The following is a 24,053-nucleotide window of genomic DNA, read 5'->3' on the forward strand; positions in this document are numbered from 1 at the left end:
AGAAGAAGAAGAAGAAAAAAGAAAGGAAGGAGGGAGGGAGGGAGGGAGGAAGGGCAAGGGAAGGGAAGGGAAGGGAAGGGAAGGGAAGGGAAGGGCAAGGGCAAGGGTCCTTTTCTGTTTTGTACACCACAAGAGTTTTCTCCCCAGGAGTGCAAATAGGATGCCAAAAATAGGGATAAAGGAAAAGAGTAACAAAGTGGGCGGGCCAGCACTAGATGCCTCCACCCCGCCAACCCGCCCACCTCTCTGCCCCACCCCAACCAGGTGTCGGCCCTAGTCATTCAGGAGGTTATTGCAGAAGTTTCCAAACTGAAGCAAGCAATGCCAAAGTCCCTATAACAGCAGGTGGCTTTCTGACATCAGCAGAGACTGGTGCTTTTTCCCAGGTACAAAGGACCTCCAGACCAGAGCCAGCCAGCAGCAAAAACAGCATGGAGCTGAGGAGTACGGCAGCCCCCAGAGCTGAGGGCTACAGCAACACGGGTTTCCAGGTGAGCAGAGCTTTCCTCTTATGTTTAAGGCCAAGTCAGTGGAAATGCTGCCCTTTCCTTAGCGCCTTGGCAAGTTTCTTACCTAAGCAGGGAGATTATCAGGACAATAAGATTTTTAACGGCACACTTTAAGCCCATTATTTTTTCTTCTTGGGCTCTTCTGGGTTGACAAACCTGAAAAGTCTCTTTTAATCGATGTGTTGTGATCCCTATGGTCACTTAGAAACAAGATAGCCTTCTTTTCCTGCCTTTTTTCCCTTCTGGCTCACAGCAAGGGTACATTATTTATCTTCGGGCACCTTCCCAAAGAACTGGTGAGAAGGGAAGAATGGGGGAATTTAGATCCTGGCTGGGGTAGTGCTTCAGGGTTCCTTTTACTCAAGCCAAATCCCGGAGCCCCTGTCAGATGGCCCAGGTACCTGTCCCAGAGCAGCTGGATTACGCAAATCAGTCTCACTTCATCAACCAAAACTCACTGAGTGATTAATGCTGCTCAGCCCAAGGCTAGGTGCCCGCAGAGACCCAGAAGGAGACCTGTTGGAAACACCTGGGATGGGGATTTCCAGGGCTGTTTTTAGGTGTGGTTCCTTTCCTGAGCTGACACTCAGCATGGGCGCTCTGGAGAAGATGGGAAGCCTGCACGAGCAAGTGTGAACAATCCCTCGGGCTTTATGGTCTGCTAGATGGGCAAAAGGAAACTTTGAGGTGCTAACCAAGAAAGGAAAGAGGGAGGTAAAAGGACTTGGACAGGAGTCCGGACTCCAGCACCCACAAGTTCCTGTAACTTCCCAGAGCCCCAGTTTGATCGTCTGTCCCATGGTCACAGTGATGCTCATCTCCATGAGTAGGCATTGGGTTACCATTTACAGGTCACAAGTGTAGGAGAGGAAACAACTTCCTCTACCCTCTTAGGTTGAGTGCCTGAGGCCTGCGAATTAAACCGACATAAAACAGATTAGCAGGAGAAAAGGCACGCAAATTTTATTCATATTTAAAATCTCACATGTGGCCGGTAACGGGGCCTCATGCCTGTAATCCTAGCACTTTGGGAGGCTGAGGCGGGCTGATCATTTGAGGTCAGGAATTTGAGACTAACCTGGCCAACATGGTGAAACCCCATCTCTACTGAAAATACAAAAATTAGCCGGGTGTGGTGGCACATGCCTCTAGTCGCAGCTACTCGGGAGGCTGAGGCAGGAGAATTGCTTGAACCTGGGAGGCAGAGGTTGCAGTGAGCCTAGATCGTGACACTGCACTCCAGCCTGGGCAACAGAGGGAGACTCAGTCTCAAAAAAATAAAATAAAATAAAATCTCACATGTATGAGAGCCTCACAGAAAAGAAGTGGAAAAACCTAATAGACTCAGGAGCTTATACACCATTATAACAAAGGGCAGCAAATAGTGAAATGACTAGACAAAGGAAAGGAGGGTTAGGCTTTTAGGGGCAATAAACTGGGGGTATAGGGTGGAACTAATGGAAGATAAGGGTTATTTTATCGAGATTTGTTTGTGCAGATTCATCTTAGTGGCATCTCTGTCTCTGGCGATAAGGGTTGCTCTCTTCCTTGCATGAGGGAGCTGGACACTTGTGCAAGGGAAATATCAATAAATGTGCTGCTTTTAGGAAGATGGGGGATGGGGGAGGGCAGAGAGCTCTTTCTGTGTCTGCTTTCTTTTTCATAGCCTTCAGTTCAAAATATTCTTGTGCCAAAATGGGGGCATTTGGAGGGTGGCACATCCTGATCTCTTCTCTAAGGGCTAAGTGAGGTGGAAAAGCATAAAGCATGGGGCCCAGTCTGATTCCAGAGAATGGAAGGGATGGAATGGGATAGAGTCAGAGGAAGTATGGCAGCAAGAAAAGGTATCTGCAATAGAGAAGGTCCATGTCACAGCAACTGGCTGCTCCCAGGGAGGAAGGCACACAACAGTGGTGATCGCTCACTGTCTTCCAGCAAAACTGCTGTTTTGTGGGGGAAACGTCCCCCTATACCTGCCCCAGTAAAAGGAAGGAAAAATGAAAGGAAGATTCCTCCTAGTCCTGTAAAATTTCCTGTCATCCTTACTCACTGGATTGATTTAAATTTGAATTTCTACATTTCAAAATCAACACAGTGAAGACAATTTGTCTTTCAAGAGAATCGGAGGCTTCATAACTCCTACAAGTTAATAAGTATAAGTGTAGCCTTGTTTGACATTCAGCTCTCTGGCTACATTATCTTCTTTAAGGAAAATTAATTGATTGTAAAATATGTGCTATTTCACTCACATTATTAAATATGCATTCACATACCACCAGGGCTTCCAAAGAAGTTAGGATACTTACTTATTCAGCTTGTCCTAGTCTGTGAATTGTTCTAGAAATTCATTTTTCTTCTTCAGAGGTTAAGAGTGCCCTTGGTAGACCAAAGTTCTAATTTTTCTGAGTAGAATTACCTTCATAGCTTGAAATGCTGATGTGGGTTCCCAAAAGGCCTGTGCCTGTCAGACTTGGTGCAGGTACAATGATTACATCTGTCTATGGATTACCGGGACAGGCTCTCATCTGGACTGTTTCTCAAAGAAGTGAGCACCAATTGCTGTTTTCATGAAGCCAGTACTCCGGGGGGAAGGGTTAAACGGGAGCACAAAGTCAGCGATACGGGTTATAGGAGAGAAATGATCTCACATCCAAGAAAGGATTTCACAGCTAGAGCACATTTCGTACATGACAGAGGATTTTGTAACCAACAATAGAAAAGAATGTTTGGGGTTTTGTTTTGTTTTCAAATCTCATTTTATTGCACCTCCAAATGTTTTCTATGAATAAGTAACTTATTTCTCATATGGCTGAGGATGGAAATGACTTCATTCAACAGCAGTTGCAAATAAGACATTTGCTATTTATGAAAGAAATTCGGATTGACATTTGAAGTATTGTGTGTGTGTAGAATATCTAAGGATTTCTTATTTTATTTTAAAATATTTTTTAAACCTTAAAACAGTCAACAAACTGGCTCTTGATTGTGTGCAAGATGTTCCCATCAGTCCAGGAAAAATAACTGCCTGAAAGGACAAAATACATACACGTGTGTGCACACACCCACACCCACATATGCACACACACACATACACACACACACAGGCTAGCATCCCCAGGCCTCAAGGTTCTAAGCAGGGCATCTCAAACACAGCAGAGTATCATACCAACGACGCCCACACCTAAAAACAGTGACTGGGTTATTTCTTCTAATGCTTGCTTTTCAACAAGAATTTTTGGAGGCATGTATTTATTCAGCAGAATCATCAACTGCCCCCTAGATATGGCCACCTCTAAGAAGGGATACCAACTTAAGAAAGAATAATATGCTCTTCTTGCCCTCAAGGAGAAGGACAGGCAGAAATAAACATATAATTACAATATAATTGATGTTAAGGAAAATGGTGGAGGTTTGCACCAAGTGCATTGTATTCTTATATTTATTATTTTTTATATTTTGTCTTGCTATCTTACCAGGGCTGGTCTCAAACCCTGGCCTCAAGCAATCCTCCTGCCTTGGACTTCCAAAGTGCTGGGATTACAGTCATGAGCCACAACACTCAGCCAGCACCAAGTGCATTGTAAATAATATGTAGTTGGAGCTGAGCTAACTGAGGAGTCTGTGACAGCATCACCAAAGGAGGGAGGATTTGAGGATGATCAGGTCACAGTAGGAGTCAGGGTGGGCAGAGCACTGCAAGCAGAGAGAACTATCTGTACACAGATTCAGAGCTCTAAAGGAGAAGAGCACATGAGCCTGGGATGGAGGAAGGGAACATGGTATAGGGAAAGGGGGCAGGCTGGCATCAGGTCAGGTGGCCTCTGTGTGTGCTAAGGCATTTTAGAAAGAATCGCTCAGAATTTACACAGTCAAATTGTGACTTTTTTTGAGACAGGGTCTCACTCTGTCACCTATGCTGGAGTGCTGTGGTATGATCTCAGCTCACTGCAGCCTCGACCTCCCAGGCTCAAGCAATCCTCCCACCTCAGCCTCCCGAGTAGCTAGGACTACAGACATGTGCCACCACACTTGGCTAGATTTGTTTTGTTTGGTTTTGTTTTGTTTTGTGTTTTAGAGATGAAGTCTCACCCTGTTGCCCAGGCTGGAGTGCAGTGGCATGATCTTGGCTCACTGCAACCTCTACCTCCTGAGTTCAAGCAGTTCTACTGTCTCAGCCTCCCGCTGAGATTACAGGCATGTGCCACCACAACTAGCTAACATTTTGTATTTTTAGTAGAAACAGGGTTTCACAATGTTGATCAGGCTGGTCTCAAACTCCTGACCTCAAATGATCTGCCTGCCTCAGCCTCCCAAAGTGCTGGGATTACAGGCGTGAGTCAGTGCACTGATCTGGTACTGTATTTTTGTAGAAATGGGGTTTCGGCTGGTAGCGGTGGCTCAAGCCATAATCCCAACTTTACTGGGAGCCGAGGCGGGCGGATCTAAGGTCAGGAGATCCAGACCATCCCTGGCTAGCAGGGGGTGAAACCCGTCTCTACTAAAAATACAAAACTAGCTGGGCAGAGTGGCGAGCCTGAGTCCAGCCACTAGGAGGCTGAAGCTGAAGAATGAAGTGAACCGGGAGGCGGGGCTTACAGTGAGCTGAGATCACAGCACTCAGCCTGAGTGACAGAGCAAGACAAATCTCAAAAAAAAAAAAAAAAAGCTAACAACAACAAAAAAAAAAAAAAAAAAAAAAAGAAATGGGGTTTCACCATGTTGCCCAGGTAGTCTCTCCAAACTCCTGAGCTCAAGTGATCCTGCCTGCTTCAGACTTTAAGAGATGCTGGGATTACAGGTGTGAAAGCCAACCGCATGAGCTGATTTTTTTTAATGTTACTTTAGTGGTCCCATTGAAAGTGCTTGGAAATGGAGAGAGATTTGTGGGTGGCTGGGACATCCGTTGGGAAGTTACTGTCATAATCCAAAACAAGGTTAAAGGCAGTGGACGCAGACACTTGCTGGGGTGGAGGTACTAATACTGATGAGGTGGCCCCTCCACAATGAAATTCAGGAGTAAAGATGAGGGTGTAAATGCTGCTCTGGCTCTGAAGATTTCGTTTTCTCCTCTGTAAAATAGCATAATAATGGTACCTATCTTGGGATTGTTGAAATAATTAAATAAGCTAATATTATATATGTATAATGGACATTATATATATACACACACACACATATATGTATATACATACTTGTGAAAACAGTGCCTGGCACATAGTATGAACATAATAATAGTAGCTTTTGATGCTGAGTAGTTTAAGGATAGTGTAGAGTCAATGCTTCTGCTTGGGATGTCAACTTGGAAGTGATTCCCTGTATTTATTTATTGCTATTGTTTTAAATAGAGACAGGCTTCACTCTGTCACCCACGCTGAAGCGCAGTGGCACAATTATAGCTTATTGCAGCCTCCAACTCCTGAGTTCAGGTGGTCCTTCTACCTCAGCCTCCTGAGTAGCTGGGGCTACAGGCACACGCCACCACAACTGGCTAAGTTTTTTATTTTTTTATATTTGTAGAGACAGGGTTTGGCTATGTTGCCCAGGCTGACCTCAAGTGATCTTCCCACCTCTTCCTGGACTTCCCAAAGTGCTGGGATTACAGGTGTGAGCCACCTCGTCCAGCCTGCACAAGGCTTTATTTAGGTAGAAAATCTTGGAATAAAGTTAGAGCAAAAAGGAGAGTGAGTTCTCTTTGGGGCCTGTTGGTTGAAATTAAGTTGACTCCAAGCATCTTCATGAAGGAGATGAAGTAGGAAGCTTGTAGCATACATTCAACCTTCAACCAGAGCTCAGAAGAGGACACACATTTGGGAGCTGTTAGCATAGATATGAGCAATATGAGCATGGATAAGACCACTGTGAGGGAAGCCTGGGAAACAGCAGCGCTTAAGGAGTGGGGAAGTTAGAGATGTCAGAGAATGAAGCAGGGGGCTGCAGGGAGAGAAAGAGCAGCAGAACCAGGAGAGGGGCGATCTGGAGAAGTCAAGGAAAAGTAGAACCACAAGTCAACAGAAAAGACTCCGACAGGACAGAGGAGGCTATAGAATGAGGCCATGGGTTCACTTGACTTGCCAGCTATGAGGTTACTGGTGACGCTAGAGTTGGGGAAGGAGGAGAAGTTTGTGTTATGAGTGGGAGTTAGGCTAGGAAAAATGGGAGCAGAGTGACGCTCTTCTGGTGCAGTGGTGGTGCTAGGGAGGGGCGGGGAAGGGGAGTACCTAGGGCAGGGCAGGCAAAGGCAGTTACGGGGAGGTGTTTTTATGTAAAAAGAAAAAAAAAATTCACTGTGAAATACAACATACAAAAAACAATATACAACTTGTAAGGCGAACTGTCACTCAGGTCAAGAAACAGGACATTGCCATCCCTCAGGGTCCAGCCCTACACATTTCATCACTGCTGCCTCCCTTCCCTGGGGTAAACCCAACCGGGGGTGACCACTGACCCAAATGTAGGGCAATTACTTCCTTGCTTTTCTTTACACCTTAACTTCTAATTATGAATCCCCAAGCAGTACTTTTGCCTGGTTTTGAACTTTATATAATAGAAACACACAAAATGTATTCTTTGCTTATATTGAAACTTTTTTTTGGTTTTTTTTTTTTTTTTTTGAGACGGAATCTTGCTCTGTTGCCCAGGCTGGAGTGGCGCAATCTTGTCTCACTGCAACCTCTGCCTCCCCAGTTCAAGCAATTCTCCTGCCTCAGCCTCCTGAGTAGCTGGGAATACAGGCATGAGCCACCAGGCTCTGCTTGTAGTTTTAGTAGAGACGGGGTTTCACCCTGTTGGCCAGGATGGTCTCAAACTCCAGACCTCACATGATCCACCCACCTTGGCCCCCAAAGTGTTGGGATTACAGGCATGAGCCACCATGCCTGGCCATCAGCTCTCTGAGATTCACATGGTGTTGCGTGTAACTGCAGCTCATCCCATTTCATTAATGCATAGGATTCTGTCATATAAATATTGCACAACTGATACATTTTGCTGCTAGTGGACATTTGTGTTATTAAGTTTGGGGATTTTGGAGCTTCTACAAACATTGCAGCTAGGGACACTGTTATCCATGCCAGGGGGAGTATCTGTAACAAATTTACTCTGGGGTTGTACTTAGGAGCGGAATCGCTAGGCCACTGGAATAAACATATGCTTTCAACTTTACTGATAGTGTCAAATTGGTTTCCTAAGTGATTTTACCAATTTACATGTCCATCAGCAGAGTGAATATTCCCTTTCTCATCATTATTCAGCTGGCCTTTTAATGTCAACCATTCCGGTGGGTGTGTAGCAGTATGTCATTGAGTTTCATTAAAATTTTCCTCTTATTGGTTGTTAGATGCCAACTTTTTAAATTCCTGCTCAACTTTCTTGCCCTTCTCTACTGGATTTTTTTTCCATTTTTACTTGAAAGAGTTCCTTAGATATTCTGGTTACAAGCCTATGAAAGGAAATTAAATTTTGGGACCCCAAACTCATTTAACCAAAGGGAAAAGTCAAGCTGGGAACTGGGTCACGCAAACCTGTCTCCCCCTTTTGGTTCCTAAATAAGATGGCTACAAGATGAAAAGCTACACACTTCCCCATGTTTTGCCCACAAGGAAATTCCTGGTGAGTTGTTAAAACTTCACCATGGCAATGTAAATTGATAACTTATCTTTACAGGTATAGTCACCCCAGATACAAATGCATATCTGATTGCTCCCCTACCCCATTTCATCTGTATTATTTACATAAAATGCAGATGCTCCACATTTTTCCTTTGCCCTCTTTGTTTACGTGAAAACTGTGTGCTTCTCAATATCCCTCCCTTTCACCTTTAAATTTGGAGCCCTCAAAATCATCTTTGGAGAAAGGCATAGACCTGTCTCCCAGGCAGTTCCTTAACTTCGGCAAATAAATCTGCTAAAATGATTGAGACTTGACTTGTCATTTTCCTCAATTGATGAGCCCTTTGTCAGTTATCATTTGTAAATATCTTCTACCACTGTGAAGCCATCTTTTACTCTAATGGAATATTTTGAGGAACAAAAGTTAATTATATTGGTCCCATTTAGGAAACATTAGGACAAAAGTTAATTACATATGGTCCTGTTTAGGAAACATTGCTTCTCTTTCCTGCATCTTGTCTAAAATATCTTTTCCAACCTGCAAAATCATGAAGTCTTTTTTCGAACAAGTGTAACTCTTTATTACGATAAAATTGCTTTTATTAAAGAAATAGATAAAAATGGTTAAGTACAATTAAATGGCTCCAAAAGTCTTACAGTGAAAACAACAGTCCTGCCAGTTGTTCTTTCCAGAGGCAAGCACTTTTCATTCTCTTAGTTTTTCCTTCTGGTAGTTACCTTCATGGGTTTTTCCAAATTATTATATTTTTAGTTTTTCAAGTGAACGCATATATTAATACATGACATTTTTAAAAGCCTCTTCAGTTTATAATGCATCCTAACAGTCCCCTGTGCCATCCCTCCTAATCCTCCAGAGCAATGACTTTTAACTCTTTTAGCAATGTCTTCTATTTTTTTCTCACATAACTACTTAGTCATTTCTTGATTGTTTTATACATTATATAGTGACTTCTTGATATGACAGATGAGGATTTATCTCTTACACCATCACTGTCTTCACTTTTCCTCCCATATTGTCCCAAAGTAGTTACCAGATTTAGGGGCTAAGCAGTCACCACATCATTATGACAATGTACATATTGCTCATTGTTGAGAAAAATAGCGTATTATGCTCTAAAATCCCGAAGATATTTTCTAAAAGCTTACTCTTTCATTCACATTAAGGATATCTATTCCCCTTGAAATTGAGTTTAAGGTATAGTGTAAGGTAGGAGTCAAGTTTGCTTTCCACATGAACATCCACTTATTTTGGCATTATTGTTATTATTATTATTATTATTTTATTTATTTATTTTGAGACAGGGTCTCGCTCTGTTGCCCAGGCTGGAGTGCAGTGGTGCGATCTCGGCTCACTGCAAGCTCCGCCTCCCGGGTTCGTGCCATTCTCCTGCCTCAGCCTCCCAAGTAGCTGGTACTATAGACGCCCGCCACCACGTCCGGCTAATTTTTTTTTTTTTTTAATATATTTTTAGTAGAGACGCAGTTTCACTGTGTTAGTCAGGATGGTCTCGATCTCCTGACCTGACCTCGTGATCCACCCGCCTCGGCCTCCCAAAGTGCTGGGATTACAGGGGTAAACCACCGCGCCCGGCCAGCATTATTATTTTTTTTATTTACTTTTAACACCACTCAGTGATCAACACTGCTTTAAAAAAATGTATTTTCCCCATTCCACAAATATTTTGCCACGTGTCCATATTTGGGAGAGGCTTTTTGGAACAGGGCAACTGAAAGATTTTTCTAAACTCAGAGGAGATGGGGAGGAATCCAAAGAGATGGAAGTTAACAGCAAGAGAGGTCAAATACAGTTGAGAATTTCTAAGAGGAAAATGCGGAATTTGTTTTAACACATTTATTAAAGGGCATCTCTTGGAATCCCCACTCAAGTTTCCTCCTCCCTGTGAAAGAAGCAACCAGCCTTGCCACAGGTGCTCTCAGAGGCACAGAGCCCAGGATTGCTCTGAAGTCAGTTGGGTGGAACCCACTTACCAAAGTCCTGAAAGTCCTGGGAGAGGACTAGGCTGGGGAAATGGGCCTCACTCTGCACGAACACACAGGAAAGGCTGAGTTACTCCATGAGAAAGCCAGTCAAGCAGGTTTGGAGAGTTTGTTAAATGGAGGTCATAGTTTGGGAGATCATGTAAGTGCAAGTCCCATTAGGGATCCAAACCTGCTGGAGTATGGGCAGAGACTTCTTGTCAAGCAGGTACTTTGAATACAAAAGTTCTGAGGTGGGAAGTAACTATGTTAGGTAGGGAGGAAGAATATTGTTTCTCCTTAACCCACTAGCCTGGGAGGTCAACATGAATCACATTGAGTACTTTTTCACATTGCTCAAGAGGTACTTGGCTGGAGCTTCCTAGATTCAATTAAAACACACACACACACACACACACACACAAACACATGACAATAATTTGCTTTGGGGAAGGAGGTTAAAAAAAAAAAGCATATTCTCTACTCTTCCTTCAAATTAGCATGATCACACCTAGACTTACTTTTAGGGGAAAACAGTGTAGGGGATTATAAACCAAATCACTTCCATGGCATCTCAGAGAAAGGGTATAACGATTTATTTTTTCCTCATTCAAACATTCCTGAAGAGGTTCCCTTTAAAACTGAGGAGCCACTTACTCATCACTGGTTGAGGCATTGGAAAGAAAAAAGGAAATAATAAATAATGTAAAGATACATTTTTGCCGAGGGCTAAAGCAGAACCGTCTAATATACAGCACAAGCCAGATAAGTAATTTAAAACTTTTCTGCAAGCCCATTAAAAATCCAAAATAAAATAGATATAACTCTTCACTATATTTTAACTATATTTTATGGAACCTCATATATTGAAATTAATGAAATAATTTAAATTTGTTTCATACCAAGTCTATGAACATCCAGTGTATATTTTAAACATATAGTATATGTCAACTCTAATGCCACATTTGTATCAGAAATACTTGATCTGTTTTTAGATTCCATAAAATGTATAGTTGTAAAAAGTAGATTCATAAACAAGTTGTTCCAAACATGCTTAAGTGTTTTTCAATACATGGATCTAATGTTCAGTTTTAAATTTAAATTTAAACTAGTTAAAATTAAATTCAGGTCCTTAGTCATATTAGTCCCATTTCAAGTACTCAGTAACTACTTATCGCTGGTGATTATTCTATTGGATCACTCACGTAAGCTGTATGTTTTTGCTTTTGGAGTTCATACACACACACAAATCTGGTTATCCTTCCTCTTTAAGGACCTGACCACCAGATTTATGCCAAAAAATTAAAGCAACAACTTGACATTTATTTCTGTAATATCAGTAGTAACATCTGCTCTTTCATTCATGATTTTAGTTATTTGTCTTCTCTCTCTTTTTTTTTTTTCTTGGTTTCTTTTTTCCTGGATGTTTCCTTGTTGGGAAGTTTATGGTTAGTAATTCAGTCTCTTCACTTGTTATTCGTTTTTTGAGCTTTCTTTTTCCCCCTTTCTAAGTATGTTAAGAACCAACTTTTGGTTTCATTGATTCTCTCTTTTGTTTTTCTAGTCTTTATTTCATTTGTCCCCACTATAATCTTCATTATTTCTTTCCTTCTGCTAACTTTGGGTTTCATTTGTTGTTCTTTTCCTAGTTTGTTACAGTAAAAGATTGGGTTATTGATTTGAGATCTTACTTCTTGATAATATAAACAATTACAATTATAAAATTCCCTGTAGGCACTGCTTTAGCCATATTTATAAATTTTGGTATATTTTCATTTTTGTTATTTATTTATTTATTTGTGATGAGGATCACGCTATGTTGCTTAGGCTGGCCTCAAACTCCTGGGTGCAAGCAATTCACCCACCCCACCCTTCCAAGTAGCTGGGACTACAGGCATGCATCACTGTGCTCAGCTTTATTTTTCTTTCTTCTTCTATTTTTCATGAGACAGAGTCTCACCCTGAGCTTTATTTGTATTAATTTTTTTTTATAAGACAGACTCTCACTCTGTCACCCAGGCTGCATTTTAACTCTTATCAAACTATTTTCTAACTTCCCTTATGATTTCTTCTTTAATCCATTGGTTATTTAGGAGTGTGCTTAATTTCCACATAATTTCTAAGTTTCCCCCAAATTATGGTTGGGGAAGATACATTATCTTTCAATATTTTTAAATTTATTAAGATTTGTTTGGGCCTAACCTGTGATCTAGCCTGGAGAATGTTCTATGTGCCCTTGAGAAGAATGTGTATTCTACTTCTGTTGGTGGAGTGTTCTGTATATGTCTATAAGGTCTAGTTGGTTTATATACCACTGTTCAATTCTTCTATTTTCTTACTGACCATCTCTCTAGTTCTATTCATTATTGAAGATGGGGTAATGAAATAGCCAGCTATTGATGAACTGTCTACTTCTCCCATGAATTCTGTCAGTTTTTGCTTCATGTGTTTTAGAGCTCTTTTATTATGTACATATATGTTAAAATAGCTCTTTGATAAATTGACCCTTTTGCCATTTTAAAATGTCTTTTGTCTCTAATAACAATTGTTGTCTTAAAACCTATTTCAGCTGATATTATTGCCACTCAAGCTCTCTTTGGTTACTATTCGCATGCTGTATCTTCCCCATCCTTTTCTTTCAACCTATTTAGGTCTTTGAATGCAAAGTATGTCTCCTTTAGACAGCATATATTTGGATCATGGGGTTTTGTTTTATTTTGGTTTGTTTGTTTGTTTGTTGGACATAGGGTCTCGTTCTGTCACCCAGGCTGGAGTGCAGTAGGGCAGTCGTGCGTGGCTCACTGAACCCTCAACCTCTGGAGCTCAAGCAATCCTCTCACCTCAGCCTCCTGATTAGCTGGGACTACAGGCACATGTCACCGTGCCTGGCTAATTTTTGTTTTTTTGTTTTTTGTTTTTCATTTTTAGACAGAGTCTCGCTCTGTCACCCAGGCTAAAGTGCAGTGGCATGATCTTGATTCACTGCAACCTCCACCTCCCAGGTTTAAACAATTCTCCTGTTTCAACCTCCCGAGAAGCTGGGATTACAGGTGCCTGCCACCACACCCGCCTAATTTTTGTATTTTTTGTAAAGATGGAGTTTCACTATATTGGTCAGGCTGGTCTCAAACTCCTGACCGCAGGTGATTCACCTGCCTCAGCCTCCCAAAGTGCTGGGATTACAGGCATGAGCCACCGCACCCAGCCAAGACACAGAGGATTTTCTAAGGAACTTCAAAATAGATCAGATAATGGCAGTTATCTGAGAGTTGGACTTTGGGTAACTCCAATCTCGTTTTACCCCCTTCAAAATGGCTATACTGCTAGTTTTCATGATTTCAGGGTTGTTGAGGCTATCATGAGTCTGTGGAGAGGGAAACAGAACTAGGATAATTTAAGACACCACAAAGCATGATGTTCTGAGATTCTGAGTCATTTTATTTGAAAAGCATTCTCTGGAGTGCTGCAAGTCTTTTTTTTTTTTTTTTTTCCAGAGTTCTGAAAAAGTAATCTTGACAGTTTTGTCAGTGTGGTGAATGGTACCAGCCACATTTCTAGACTAGAATGCATTGGATAATCAGTCAGGAGTAGAACAAGGACTGAGGTTTTCAAGATTACAGCCATCTCTACTGCCTTTTACCAAAACTGGGGAAAAACTTGAGGCACCTAATGGTCACAGAAAAAGGAAAGGAGAAAGAGATTGGACTGTAATATTTCTACCATAAGTGTCCCAAGAGAGATGCCCTCCTAATTTTATTTTATCTTATTTTATTTTTGCCCTCTTGATTTTAAGAGAGTTCTTTTGAGGTGATATGTTTTTAGGGGGGTTTTGTTTTTGTTTTTTGAGACAGAGTCTTGCTCTGTCACCCAGGCTGGAGTGCAGTGGCGCGATCTATCTCGGCTCACTGCAACCTCCGCCTCCTGGGTTCAAGTGATTCTCCTGCCTCAGCCTCCTGAGTAGCTGGGATTACAGGCATGCACCACCATGCCCGGCTAAAATTTTTGGTATTTTTAGTAGAGACGGGGTTTCACCACGTTGGCCAGGCTGGTCTCAAACTCCTGACCTCAAGTGATCTGCCCACACTGGCCTCCCAAAGGGCTGGGATTACCGGTGTGAGCCACCACACCCAGCCTGAGGTGTTATGTTTTGATTGACTAGAGAGTAAGACTTGTTTTTTGTTTTGTTTGGTTTTTTTTAATCCATCTGTAGGCCTAGACAGATTGCCACAAGGATGTCATGTCAGGAATGATTGGAAAATCCCTGATTCAGCCATGAAGCCACAGGCTTTAATTGGCTCACAAGGCAATGTGTCCTGCAAGCATATTCCCAGCCTTCAGAGAGTAGGCTGCAGGGAGGTTTCAGAAAAATGCTCTTGCTTCAGTTAGGATAGAACTAAGACTAGTTCCCAAGCTCTGGGTTTTGTTTTTGTATTTTTCTTTTGATAACCTTGGTACCAATAGTCTCCAGTTTTACTTTTTATTACTGATGATAAAACCTCCACTCTAGTTAATTACTTTAAAACGATGGTGGCGATCCCTGCCGAACCATCTCATTCAGACACTGTTGATGTTGAATGGAGAAGCTGGGCCAGGATACTTCCTGAGCTCTTATTTGTTAAATTAGGAAAAAAAAAGTTCAAAGGTGAGGGTATCTGGAATTTTACATAGAATAGAAATGATTAAGCATGAACTCCAAATCTGTATTATTCCACAGAAGTTTGGAACTTGATTGCAGATATAGGCAGACAAAAGCACAACACAATTTCCACTCAAAGCCACGATTCTGGATCTTTGAATAGCTGCTACTTCTACCCCACACAAGGACTAGGTATTTAACTGCGCCCAGCCGGAGATAGCGATTTCTTAGCAAAATGCTGAGTCACCTGCCTAAGGAGTCACCGGTCAGTTTTCAGTAATGAAGGGGATGATTACCAGGAATAGGTGAGTCAGGAAGCCAGGAAATGCACCTGAAGACTTCTCAATCTTCCTTCTAATATCCTGCTTCAAAACTTTGTTTTTGTTTACATTTTCTCTGAAAGCCAAAACTCTTTGACATAAATTACGGCAATTATTGATTCAACAAAAAATTTATTGAGCTCTGACCTTGTGCCAGGCATTACTCTAGGAGCTGGAAACAGAAAGCTAGTTTGGTTAAAATTAATTAAACAATGGCAAACCAGCACAGCACAGTCTGTGAAAAGTCCCATTCATGGCAAAAGGTGACCTCACCTGCTTTGACGGTCAGGAAGTCACTCCATTTTCCAAATATTCCAAATGAACATTTATTTTGTACGCTTTTATTATTTCATTCATTCATTCAACAAAGTATATTGAGCAACTGCTCTGTGCTAGATGGAAGGAAAATACTAGGTGGGGCGCAAAAGATATAATTCCCCAAGCTACCATGTCAAACACTATTTTTTTTTTCATGCTACATTATGTGGAGAAATCAAGGCCCAGAATGGGAAAGTAGGATTCCAAGTTAGGACTCCATTTAAAATAAAATAAAATAAAAGGTAGGAGAGGCATGAGCTGGGAGACAGAAAGAGTAGTAAAGAAAGGCAAAAAGGAATAGACACCAGTTCTCCTGATTTACCTCAGGGATCCTCATTGATTGCAAAATCTTGGTCCCTCAAATCCAAAACCAATGATAAGCTTAAAACTAAATTTGTAAATTATGTGGACTCAGGAACATTCCAGAATAAACTAGCCAGCAACCTCATAAGGGGTTGTAAGTAAAGTGATGGTAAACATTCCTCCATAAAACATGGCCCTAAAGCAAGCCATTAATGTGAGGCAAGGTTGCTTTACACCATGGGAGAGGTCAGCTATAGTCCAAAAGGGGCCAAGACAGGCAAATCTGCTTATTTAATGATCCAGTTGCCTTACTCTCCTGACCTGCTCAACTCTGACAGAATACCAAAGGTTCCGAACAGCACAACCTATGAAGCTGCACAGTCACTGAGTGATGGGTCCTAGTAGTCACTAGTGATGGGTCCTGTCAGTATCCCTGCCTTTCAATCACATCACTTTACAGTTTCACTAGCTTTTAAGACTGCTGTTTGTTTGTTTGTTTGTTTGTTTGAAGACAGGGTCTCACTGTGTCACCTAGGCTGGAGGTGGAGTGCCGTGGTGTGATCTCAGCTCACTGCAACCTCCGCCTCTGGAGCTCAAGCAATCCTCCCACCTCAGCCTCCTGAGTAGCTGGGACTACAGGTGCATGCCACCATGTCTGGCTAATTTTTGTATTTTTAGTAGAGACAGGGTCTCACCGCATTACCCAGGCTGGTCTTGAACTCCTAAGCGCAAGCAATCCACCCACCTTGGCCTCCCAAAATGCTGGGATTACAGGTATGGGTCACCGCACCCAGCAAAAAGCTTTTTTATTTTTCTAATTTAATTTACTGAACCTGATTTTCATATCTACCAGACTCCATTAGTTCAGAAACATTTGCAAGGAGGAAGTTGGTTAGAGAGTACTGGCCTGATTTGTGCAGCCAGGGAGGTTTGAAAGAAAAATTGCTTAATCAAGGATCTGACCCATACAGATAAAACAAGTGGCGAGCACAGGTCTATTTACATGATGTGCTGGCTCCAGCAAGGAGGGGATAGAGAGACAAAGGTTCTCACAGTGACATGTTTAGGAGCCAGCAAATGTTAGGCTTCCTGTTGGCCCATATCATCACTTCCTTGTTCCCCTGCAAAGCATGAGGTCCTTTAGGTCAAAGAAGAGGAAGAAAGAAGTAGGGGAGGAAGGATTGAGAAAGCACAGGAGTGGGTAGGAGAGGTAGCTTGTAATGCTTCTAGTACTGACTGTACTGTACATGGCCTAGACCTTGGCGAGAGATCAATGGCCTGTCATTAAGGAGGACATGGGAGAGGGAGGAAAGTGATGAGCTTCTAAAAAAAGCCAGATTTGGAGGGGCGGGGGATGTCAGTGGGGAAGGTCAAGGGAGGGTGATAGATGAGGGATGTTAAAAATCAAGCACTGGGGCTGGGCACAGTGGCTCACAACTGTAATCCCAGCACTTTGGGAGGCCGAAGCGGGGGGATCACAAGGTCAGGAGTTTGAGACAAGCCTGGCCAACATGATGAAACCCCATCGCTACTAAAAATACAAAAATTAGCTGGACACAGTGGCACATGCCTGTAGTCCCAGCTACTAGGGAGGCTGAGGCAGAAGAATTGCTTGAACCCAGGAGTTGGAGGTTGTGGTAAGCTGAGATCAGGCCACTGCACTCAAAAAAAAAAAAAAAAATTCATGTACTGAATCATAAAAATGACAAAACATAGGTTCTTCAGGTGAAGAGGCTTCAGTCAGTCTGCCTGGATTTTCCAGGCCCACCATTTAGGCAACTCATCTATTTCTCTATACCTGTTTGCTCATCTAAAAATAGGTATACTAATACTCCACATCATATAATTGCTGGGAAATTAAGGTAATATACTGGTGCCTAGCAAATGTTCAAATATCAGCTATTAATCAACCATTTAGTTGCGGATGCTGGTACAGGCCAAACCATATCTTGAAACCTAGATGTAAAATCTGCCTTTTCCTATAGCAAATACTGCAATTCATTTATGTGAGGCCTGTGGAAGTTGCCAACATGCTGCTCTGAGTTGTCATCATGTCAGTAAAATTAAAAATAAATAATTAAATAAATTCAAAAACAAAAACAAACAAAAAAACCCTCAAATTCCTTAGGTCCCTGCCAGCCCAGGAGAGCTTGGCTCTCCTTGTCGTGTCTCATCAAAGGACTTTCTAAAGTTATTTTTCTAGCATCTTGAGTCATTCTGATCTGTTTCCTATTTAGTCAAATGCATTTCTTAAATGTTTTATATACTGTGAATTCATTCGGGTTTTTTTTTCCTTTTTTTTTTTTTTTTTTCCTTGAGACAGAGTCTTGCTCTGTTGCCCAGGCTGGAGTGCAGTGGACAATCTTGGCTCACTGCCATGTCCCCCTCCTGGGCTCAAGCAATTCTCATGTCTCCCAAGTACTGGGATTACAAGCGTGCACCACCACACTGGGCTAATTTTTGTATTTTTAATAAAAGCAGGGTTTCTCCATGGTGGCCAGGCTGGTCTGGAACTCCTGACCTCAAATGATCCTCCCACCTCAGCCTTCCAAATTGCTGGGATTACAGGCATCAATCAGCCACTGCGCTGGGCCTCATTCTCTGTGTTTCTGATTTGAGTAATTTACATTTATTTACTTAGCACTCTTTGGAAAGAAGAGCTTGATGGTCAAGGTGATTTTAGAAATCACCAAAAAGTAACTTTTTTCCAAATGTAGACTTGAGTTCGATTTCACTGAACATGAAGGAACATCCCAAGTTGTGATACGTGCTGCATAAACCAATGATAGCAGAAGCAAAACATGTCTTTGAATTAGCTTAGGGACTATTCAAGATATTCCAAGATGATGGTATCATTAATGAAGTCCGATGTCTCTTGACACTACCTGTATCTCTCCCTCTCTTTTTCTTCTTATTCTATCTTATTCTAACAATATAATTTAATAAAGAGCTGAAGCCATATTTCCTGCTCTTGAATTTAGAAGTCAATCATTTCATGACCACTCTAACCAAATTGCTTCACAGACAGGTGTTGTTATCCTCTTCATATCTTTTTCTGTGCTGTAAATAATATGTAGTATATAATTTTTCTTTTTGTTGTTGTCGTTGTTGTTGTTCAGACAGTCTCGCACTGTCTCCTAGGCTGGGGTGCAGTGGCGCAATCTCAACTCACTGCAACTTCCACCTCTTGGGTTCAAGCGATTCTCCTGCCTCAGCCTCCTGAGTAGCTGTGATTACAGGCCCTCGCCACCACACCCGGTTAATTTTTGTGTTTTTAGTAGAAATGGGGTTTCACCATGTTTGCCAGGCTGGTCTCGAACTCCTGAACTCGTGACTCGGCCTCCCAAAGTGCTGGGATTATAGGCGTGAGCCACCACGCCCAGAAGTGTATAATGTTTCTTAATCTCACATATTTTGAGGATCAGGAACCCTAAAGGAAAAAGACTTCCCACTGTTGGTCTAGTGTGCCCCTGGTGAAAGCATTTTTATAAACAAAAAACAATCTATAATCAACTTGCAGTCTGAATGTTGATCCCTTCAGACAGACTAGGAGTTTGCCTATTAAAAACAAATCAAAGAAGCAAATGAGAGTAAGAACAATCTTGGTTTCAACTGATAGATTCAACGAGATTATATCCTTGTTCATCTTCTTTCTCATCTACTGGAAGGTGTTGTGCTGGTGAGAAGATTTCTAGTTCACCGTGACTTAATAGGTCACATCTTTAGAACTTCAAACACAGTGGACTTCGTTCCAATTAATTCCTAGAAGTAGCAACTTCAACTTTTTAGTAGTCTTTTATCACAACTATAATTAAGTAATCAATTGTGTAACTCATGGTTGAAAGCTTTTCTTTCTTTCTTCCTTTCTTTCTTTCTTTTTTTTTTTCTTTTGAGGTGGAGTCTTGCTCTTGTCGCCCAGGCTGAAGTGCAGTGGCATGATATCAGCTCACTGCAACCTCTGCCTCCTGGGTTCGAGCGATTCTCCTTCCTCAGCCTCCCTAGTCGCTGGGATTACAGGCGTGAGCCAGCACGCCTGGCTAATTTTTGTATTTCGAGTAAAGACGGGGTTTCGCCATGTTGGCCAGGCTGGTCTCAAACTCCTGACCTCAAGTGTTCCACCCTCCTTGGCCTCCTAAAGTGCTAGGATTACAGGTGTAAGCCACCACGCCCAGCCGACAGCTTTTCTTCGAAACTCCCTGAGAATAGGGACCAGTATGCAATCCCCCACACCCAAAGCAGTGTCTGTCCCATAGTAAGTGCACAATAAATATTTGTCGGACAGAGCCCCAGGGAAGCACATGTAACATTCAGAGTTAAGTATAAAAGGCTGATACAGCACAGGAAAGGGAGGAGGAACACTTTAAGTGGAAGGAGAAAACTAGTAAAGTGTCATATCACGAAAGTCAGGGACAGATCATTTTAAAGAGGAAGTTATCTATGGTGCATGATGAAAACTGAATTTAGGGATGTGGGCATCATTGTCTTTGGCAAGGGCGATTTCCATGGAGTAGTAAATGTGCAGGCCAGACCAGGCATGGTGGCTCATGCCTATAATCCCAGCACTTTGGGAGGCCAAGGCAGGTGGATTATTTGAGGCCAGGGGTTCGAGACCAGCCTGACCAACATGGCAGAATCCTGTATCTACTAAAAATAAAAATAAAAAAATGAGCAGGATGTGGTGGCGTGTGCCTGTAGTCCCAGCTACTCAGGAGACTGAGGCATGAGAATCGCTTGACCCGGGAGGTTGAGGTTGCAGTGAGCCAAGATCATGCCACTGCACTCCAGCCTGGGCAACAGAGCAAGACTGTCTCAAAAAAGTGCAAGCCAGGCTGGAATGAGTTCAAGAGTAAACATAAGTAAAAAGTACAGCTAGAAGATGGAGAAAGGATACTTATCTATGAATTATTGGCTGCAGGGTAATAAAAAACTAATAAAGGTACAAATATTAGCGTTCAAGGGGGTCAGGGATTAAGTCATATCATGCATGGGAAGCACAGCACCGTGGCTGGCAGAGTCATGAGTGAAGGCGTGGTCACATTGCTCTCAGGACCAGCTTCTCCACGGGTGACTTTAGACTTCTCTGGTCTCCCTCCCAAATGCATAGGAAGTTCTTATGGCAGTGTCTTTCTCTGCTCAAACAAATCAGCCTAAGTCAGTAAAAGGCAAGGAACAGTAACGGGAAACTAGAGCCAGTTTGAAATAGTCACACATTAACAAACAAACGATCAACACAAATATCAAAGCAACAATAAGAGCGAAAGATCACCCAGCAGCCGCAAGGGTAATGGTGTCTTGGAGTGGACAATTCTGCATTTGTGACCTTTTACAAAATAATTTTTATATTTTTATTTTAAAAAATAGAGCGACAAGGCTTCACCATGTTGCCCAAGCTGGTCTCAAACTCCCGAGTCCAAGTGATCCACCTGCCTCAGCCCCCCAAAGTGCTGGGATTACAGGTGTGAGTCACCCGCGCCCAGTTCATGATGACTTTTCACTAGCCCCCAGCTCTGGAGACACTGTATTTAAGGAAGAAATAAAAATATACATCAATGCATTTGGAACAATTTAACTCAGGCCTTTTGGTCTTATTCTTGATATGGTTAATGTCATAGATAAATAAAGCTGAACACTCGTTAAAGTGGCGAAGACGGATTTCAGTGAGTAATAAACTGTCGCAGTAGGGAAGAGGGTCCAGCGTGACCTGAAGTAGGAAATTGGCCTGCTTATCCTACCTCCTACCTTTTCTTTTCCTTCCCCTTCAAGTAGCCTTCTAATGATTTTTTCTACATTGGCAGAGGATATAATGTTTATAATTTGCTCCAGAATCATAATCCCCGGAATCGTCTTAGATTTTATTATGAAATAGATTCAAAATGTACTAACCCTCTTTTTGTCATAATTTCTCCATTTATCATTTGTATGGCTTCTTCCTCTAGCAATTGCTTCAAGAAAACTCATGGAAACCATATTCTTTTTTCTTCTTCTTTTTTTTTTTTTTTTTTTTTTCTGAAATGGAGTTTCACTTTTGTTGCCCAGGCTGGAGTGCAATGGCACAATCTCAGCTCACTGCTACCTCTGCCTCCTGGGTTCAAGAGATTCTCCTGTCTCAGCCTCCCGAGTAAGTGGGATTATAGGCGCCTGCCACCATGCCCGGCTAGTTTTTGTATTTTTAGTAGAGACAGGGTTTCATCATATTGGTCAGGCTGGTCTCGAACTCCTGACCTCAGGTGATCCACCCTCCTCAGCCTCCCAAAGTGCTGGGATTACAGGGGTGAGTCACTGCGCCCAGCCTGGAAACCATATTCTATGAGTACTCGCATGTTTAAACTTTCTTAAAACTCTTATTATACATCTTCCGGTAAGTTTTCTCCTTCGAGTACGGCGCTCTCTCTCCCCTTTCCCTGACATTCCCATACATAGGGGTTTCCTCTGCCTCCTGGCTCACAAAGTTCCCAAGGGGAGAATGTTAACAGTGTTCTGAAGCCATAGACGTTGCTAGTGTTACAGCCACTCACAGCAACATACAGAGACTTGACTTCTTGCACCCAATCCAAAGATCCCTCAGCATTAAGAGGTAACAGTGAGCCCCAGGCTGCCCACGTGTGTCTCTTGCCACAGGTACTGCTGCTCCTTACCTGGCCTCTAAACCCACACAGGCAGGCAGGTGAAACAAGAACATCTCTGGGGAATGGTCTAGCTAGTGCCCATTAACTCACACTAAGGATTATGCACACCCAAGACTTGAGCCAGAAAGTTACATGAACCAAGTGAGTCAAGACCAATAGATAAAGATCAAAGACTTCTAAAATACAATCTTTGAAAATGCAGTCATTCCTAGGCAAAATCCATGCAGTCAAAGAATAACATTTAGAGAAAGGGACTTAAAACATTTGATATTGGTAGACGGTAAGAGTAAAAAAAGAGTTGAGGTGGGGGATGACCCCAAACAATTTTGAGAGATCAGATTCACCAAACAGATGTTGATTTTGATAAGTCTAAGTTCAAATACAGAGGACAACATGACTGTAAACGCCCCAGAACAAGCGAGAAGCAAACTAAACCATGAAATTAACTTAATAGGCAACGAGTACTTACTATGTGTGCCACTAGACGGAGCCACCCAACTTTGTTAGGTAGGTCCTACCTCCATTCCCACAAGAAGCAAGACCACTGAGTGAGCGCAAGACCACTCATGCGGTCAGAGCAACCAGGCCAGAGCAAATTCTGTAGTGAAGAAAGGCTCTCCCAGCACAATGGTGGTGCCTCTGCAGCAGAAAATCCCCTGCCACAAGAACTGAGAAATGGAAGCCAGGCTGTGTGATTATACACAGTGCAGGGGAGAGGCTGAAGAACGTGAAACCAGCCATGATGACAAGATGTGTCCACAGAGGCAGGAGTCCCCACCCATGTTACTCAAAGGATATCTTCCACTTAAAACCAGCGTACAGGGCAGGAGGGCCACTACTGTGGCTTGAGAAATGACCACAGAGCCTAGGTGTAGCTAAAAGTGGCCACAAGCTTCTCTAATTCAACATTTCTATAATTTCTACCTTTGCCTTTTAATATTTGGAGGTCAAATCAGGCTTTCCAATCCTAATTTCCAAAAGGAATTTAATTCCTAGGCAGACTACTATGTCTTTTGATCTTCGCCAGGCCCAAAGAATCACCCGTCTATAGGCACAAGATGATCTGGGGAGGGACAGTCTGGGTTGAGATCCTACCCCAGCCATTTCTGGCTATACAACCCAAGTAAAGTGATTTACTTATCTTTGCCTCAGTTTCCTCGTCTGCGAAAATGTGGATCATGGTACCCACCTCACAGGCTTCTTGGAGTTTTTGTTGTTGTTGTTGTTGTTGTTTTGAGACGGAGTCTCACTCTGTCACCCAGGCTGGAGTGCAGTGGCAAGATCTTGGCTCACTGTAACCTCCGCCTCCCCAGTTCAAACGATTCTTCTGCCTCAGCCTCCCAAGCTGGGACTACAGGCGTGCACCACCACGCCTGGCTAATTCTTGCATTTTTAGTACAGACAAGCTGTCACCATATTGGCCAGGCTGGTCTTGAACTCCTGACCTCATGATCCGCCTGCCTCGGCATCCCAAAGTGCTGGGATTACAGGTGTGAGCCACCAGGCCCAGATAAGAGTTTTACACAGGGTCTCCTATCTGCTAAATACTGTATCATTTGGTGCAAAATAAAAGCAGAAACCAAAAGTAACAAGGGAAACGTTAGTTTCATCCCACTAAAGATGAGGTGGGTGGTACAGAGCTGCGGTGAGCCTCCTGCTCAAGGCTTCCAGGGACCCACGTTCCTCCCAACTCAGCACCTTGACATCATGAGGATGTGGGCCTTGTATCCATGGTT

The 24,053-nt window shown here is 42.6% G+C and overlaps 1 protein-coding gene across 1 annotated transcript in view; it reads left to right on the forward strand.

Annotated features, from left to right (window-relative positions):
- The first annotated feature begins 204 nt into the window (after positions 1-204).
- Positions 205-24,053, forward strand: part of SLC28A3 (solute carrier family 28 member 3) — a 64,897-nt gene continuing 41,048 nt past the window's right edge. The window contains exon 1 of the mRNA XM_003911868.4: positions 205-491. Within this exon, the coding sequence (XP_003911917.3) occupies positions 216-491 (276 nt within the window). The 5' untranslated portion in view covers positions 205-215. The remainder of the gene's footprint in view (positions 492-24,053) is intronic.

This window comes from Papio anubis, chromosome 13 (genome assembly GCF_008728515.1).
Source record: "Papio anubis isolate 15944 chromosome 13, Panubis1.0, whole genome shotgun sequence".
Taxonomy (NCBI): domain Eukaryota; kingdom Metazoa; phylum Chordata; class Mammalia; order Primates; family Cercopithecidae; genus Papio; species Papio anubis.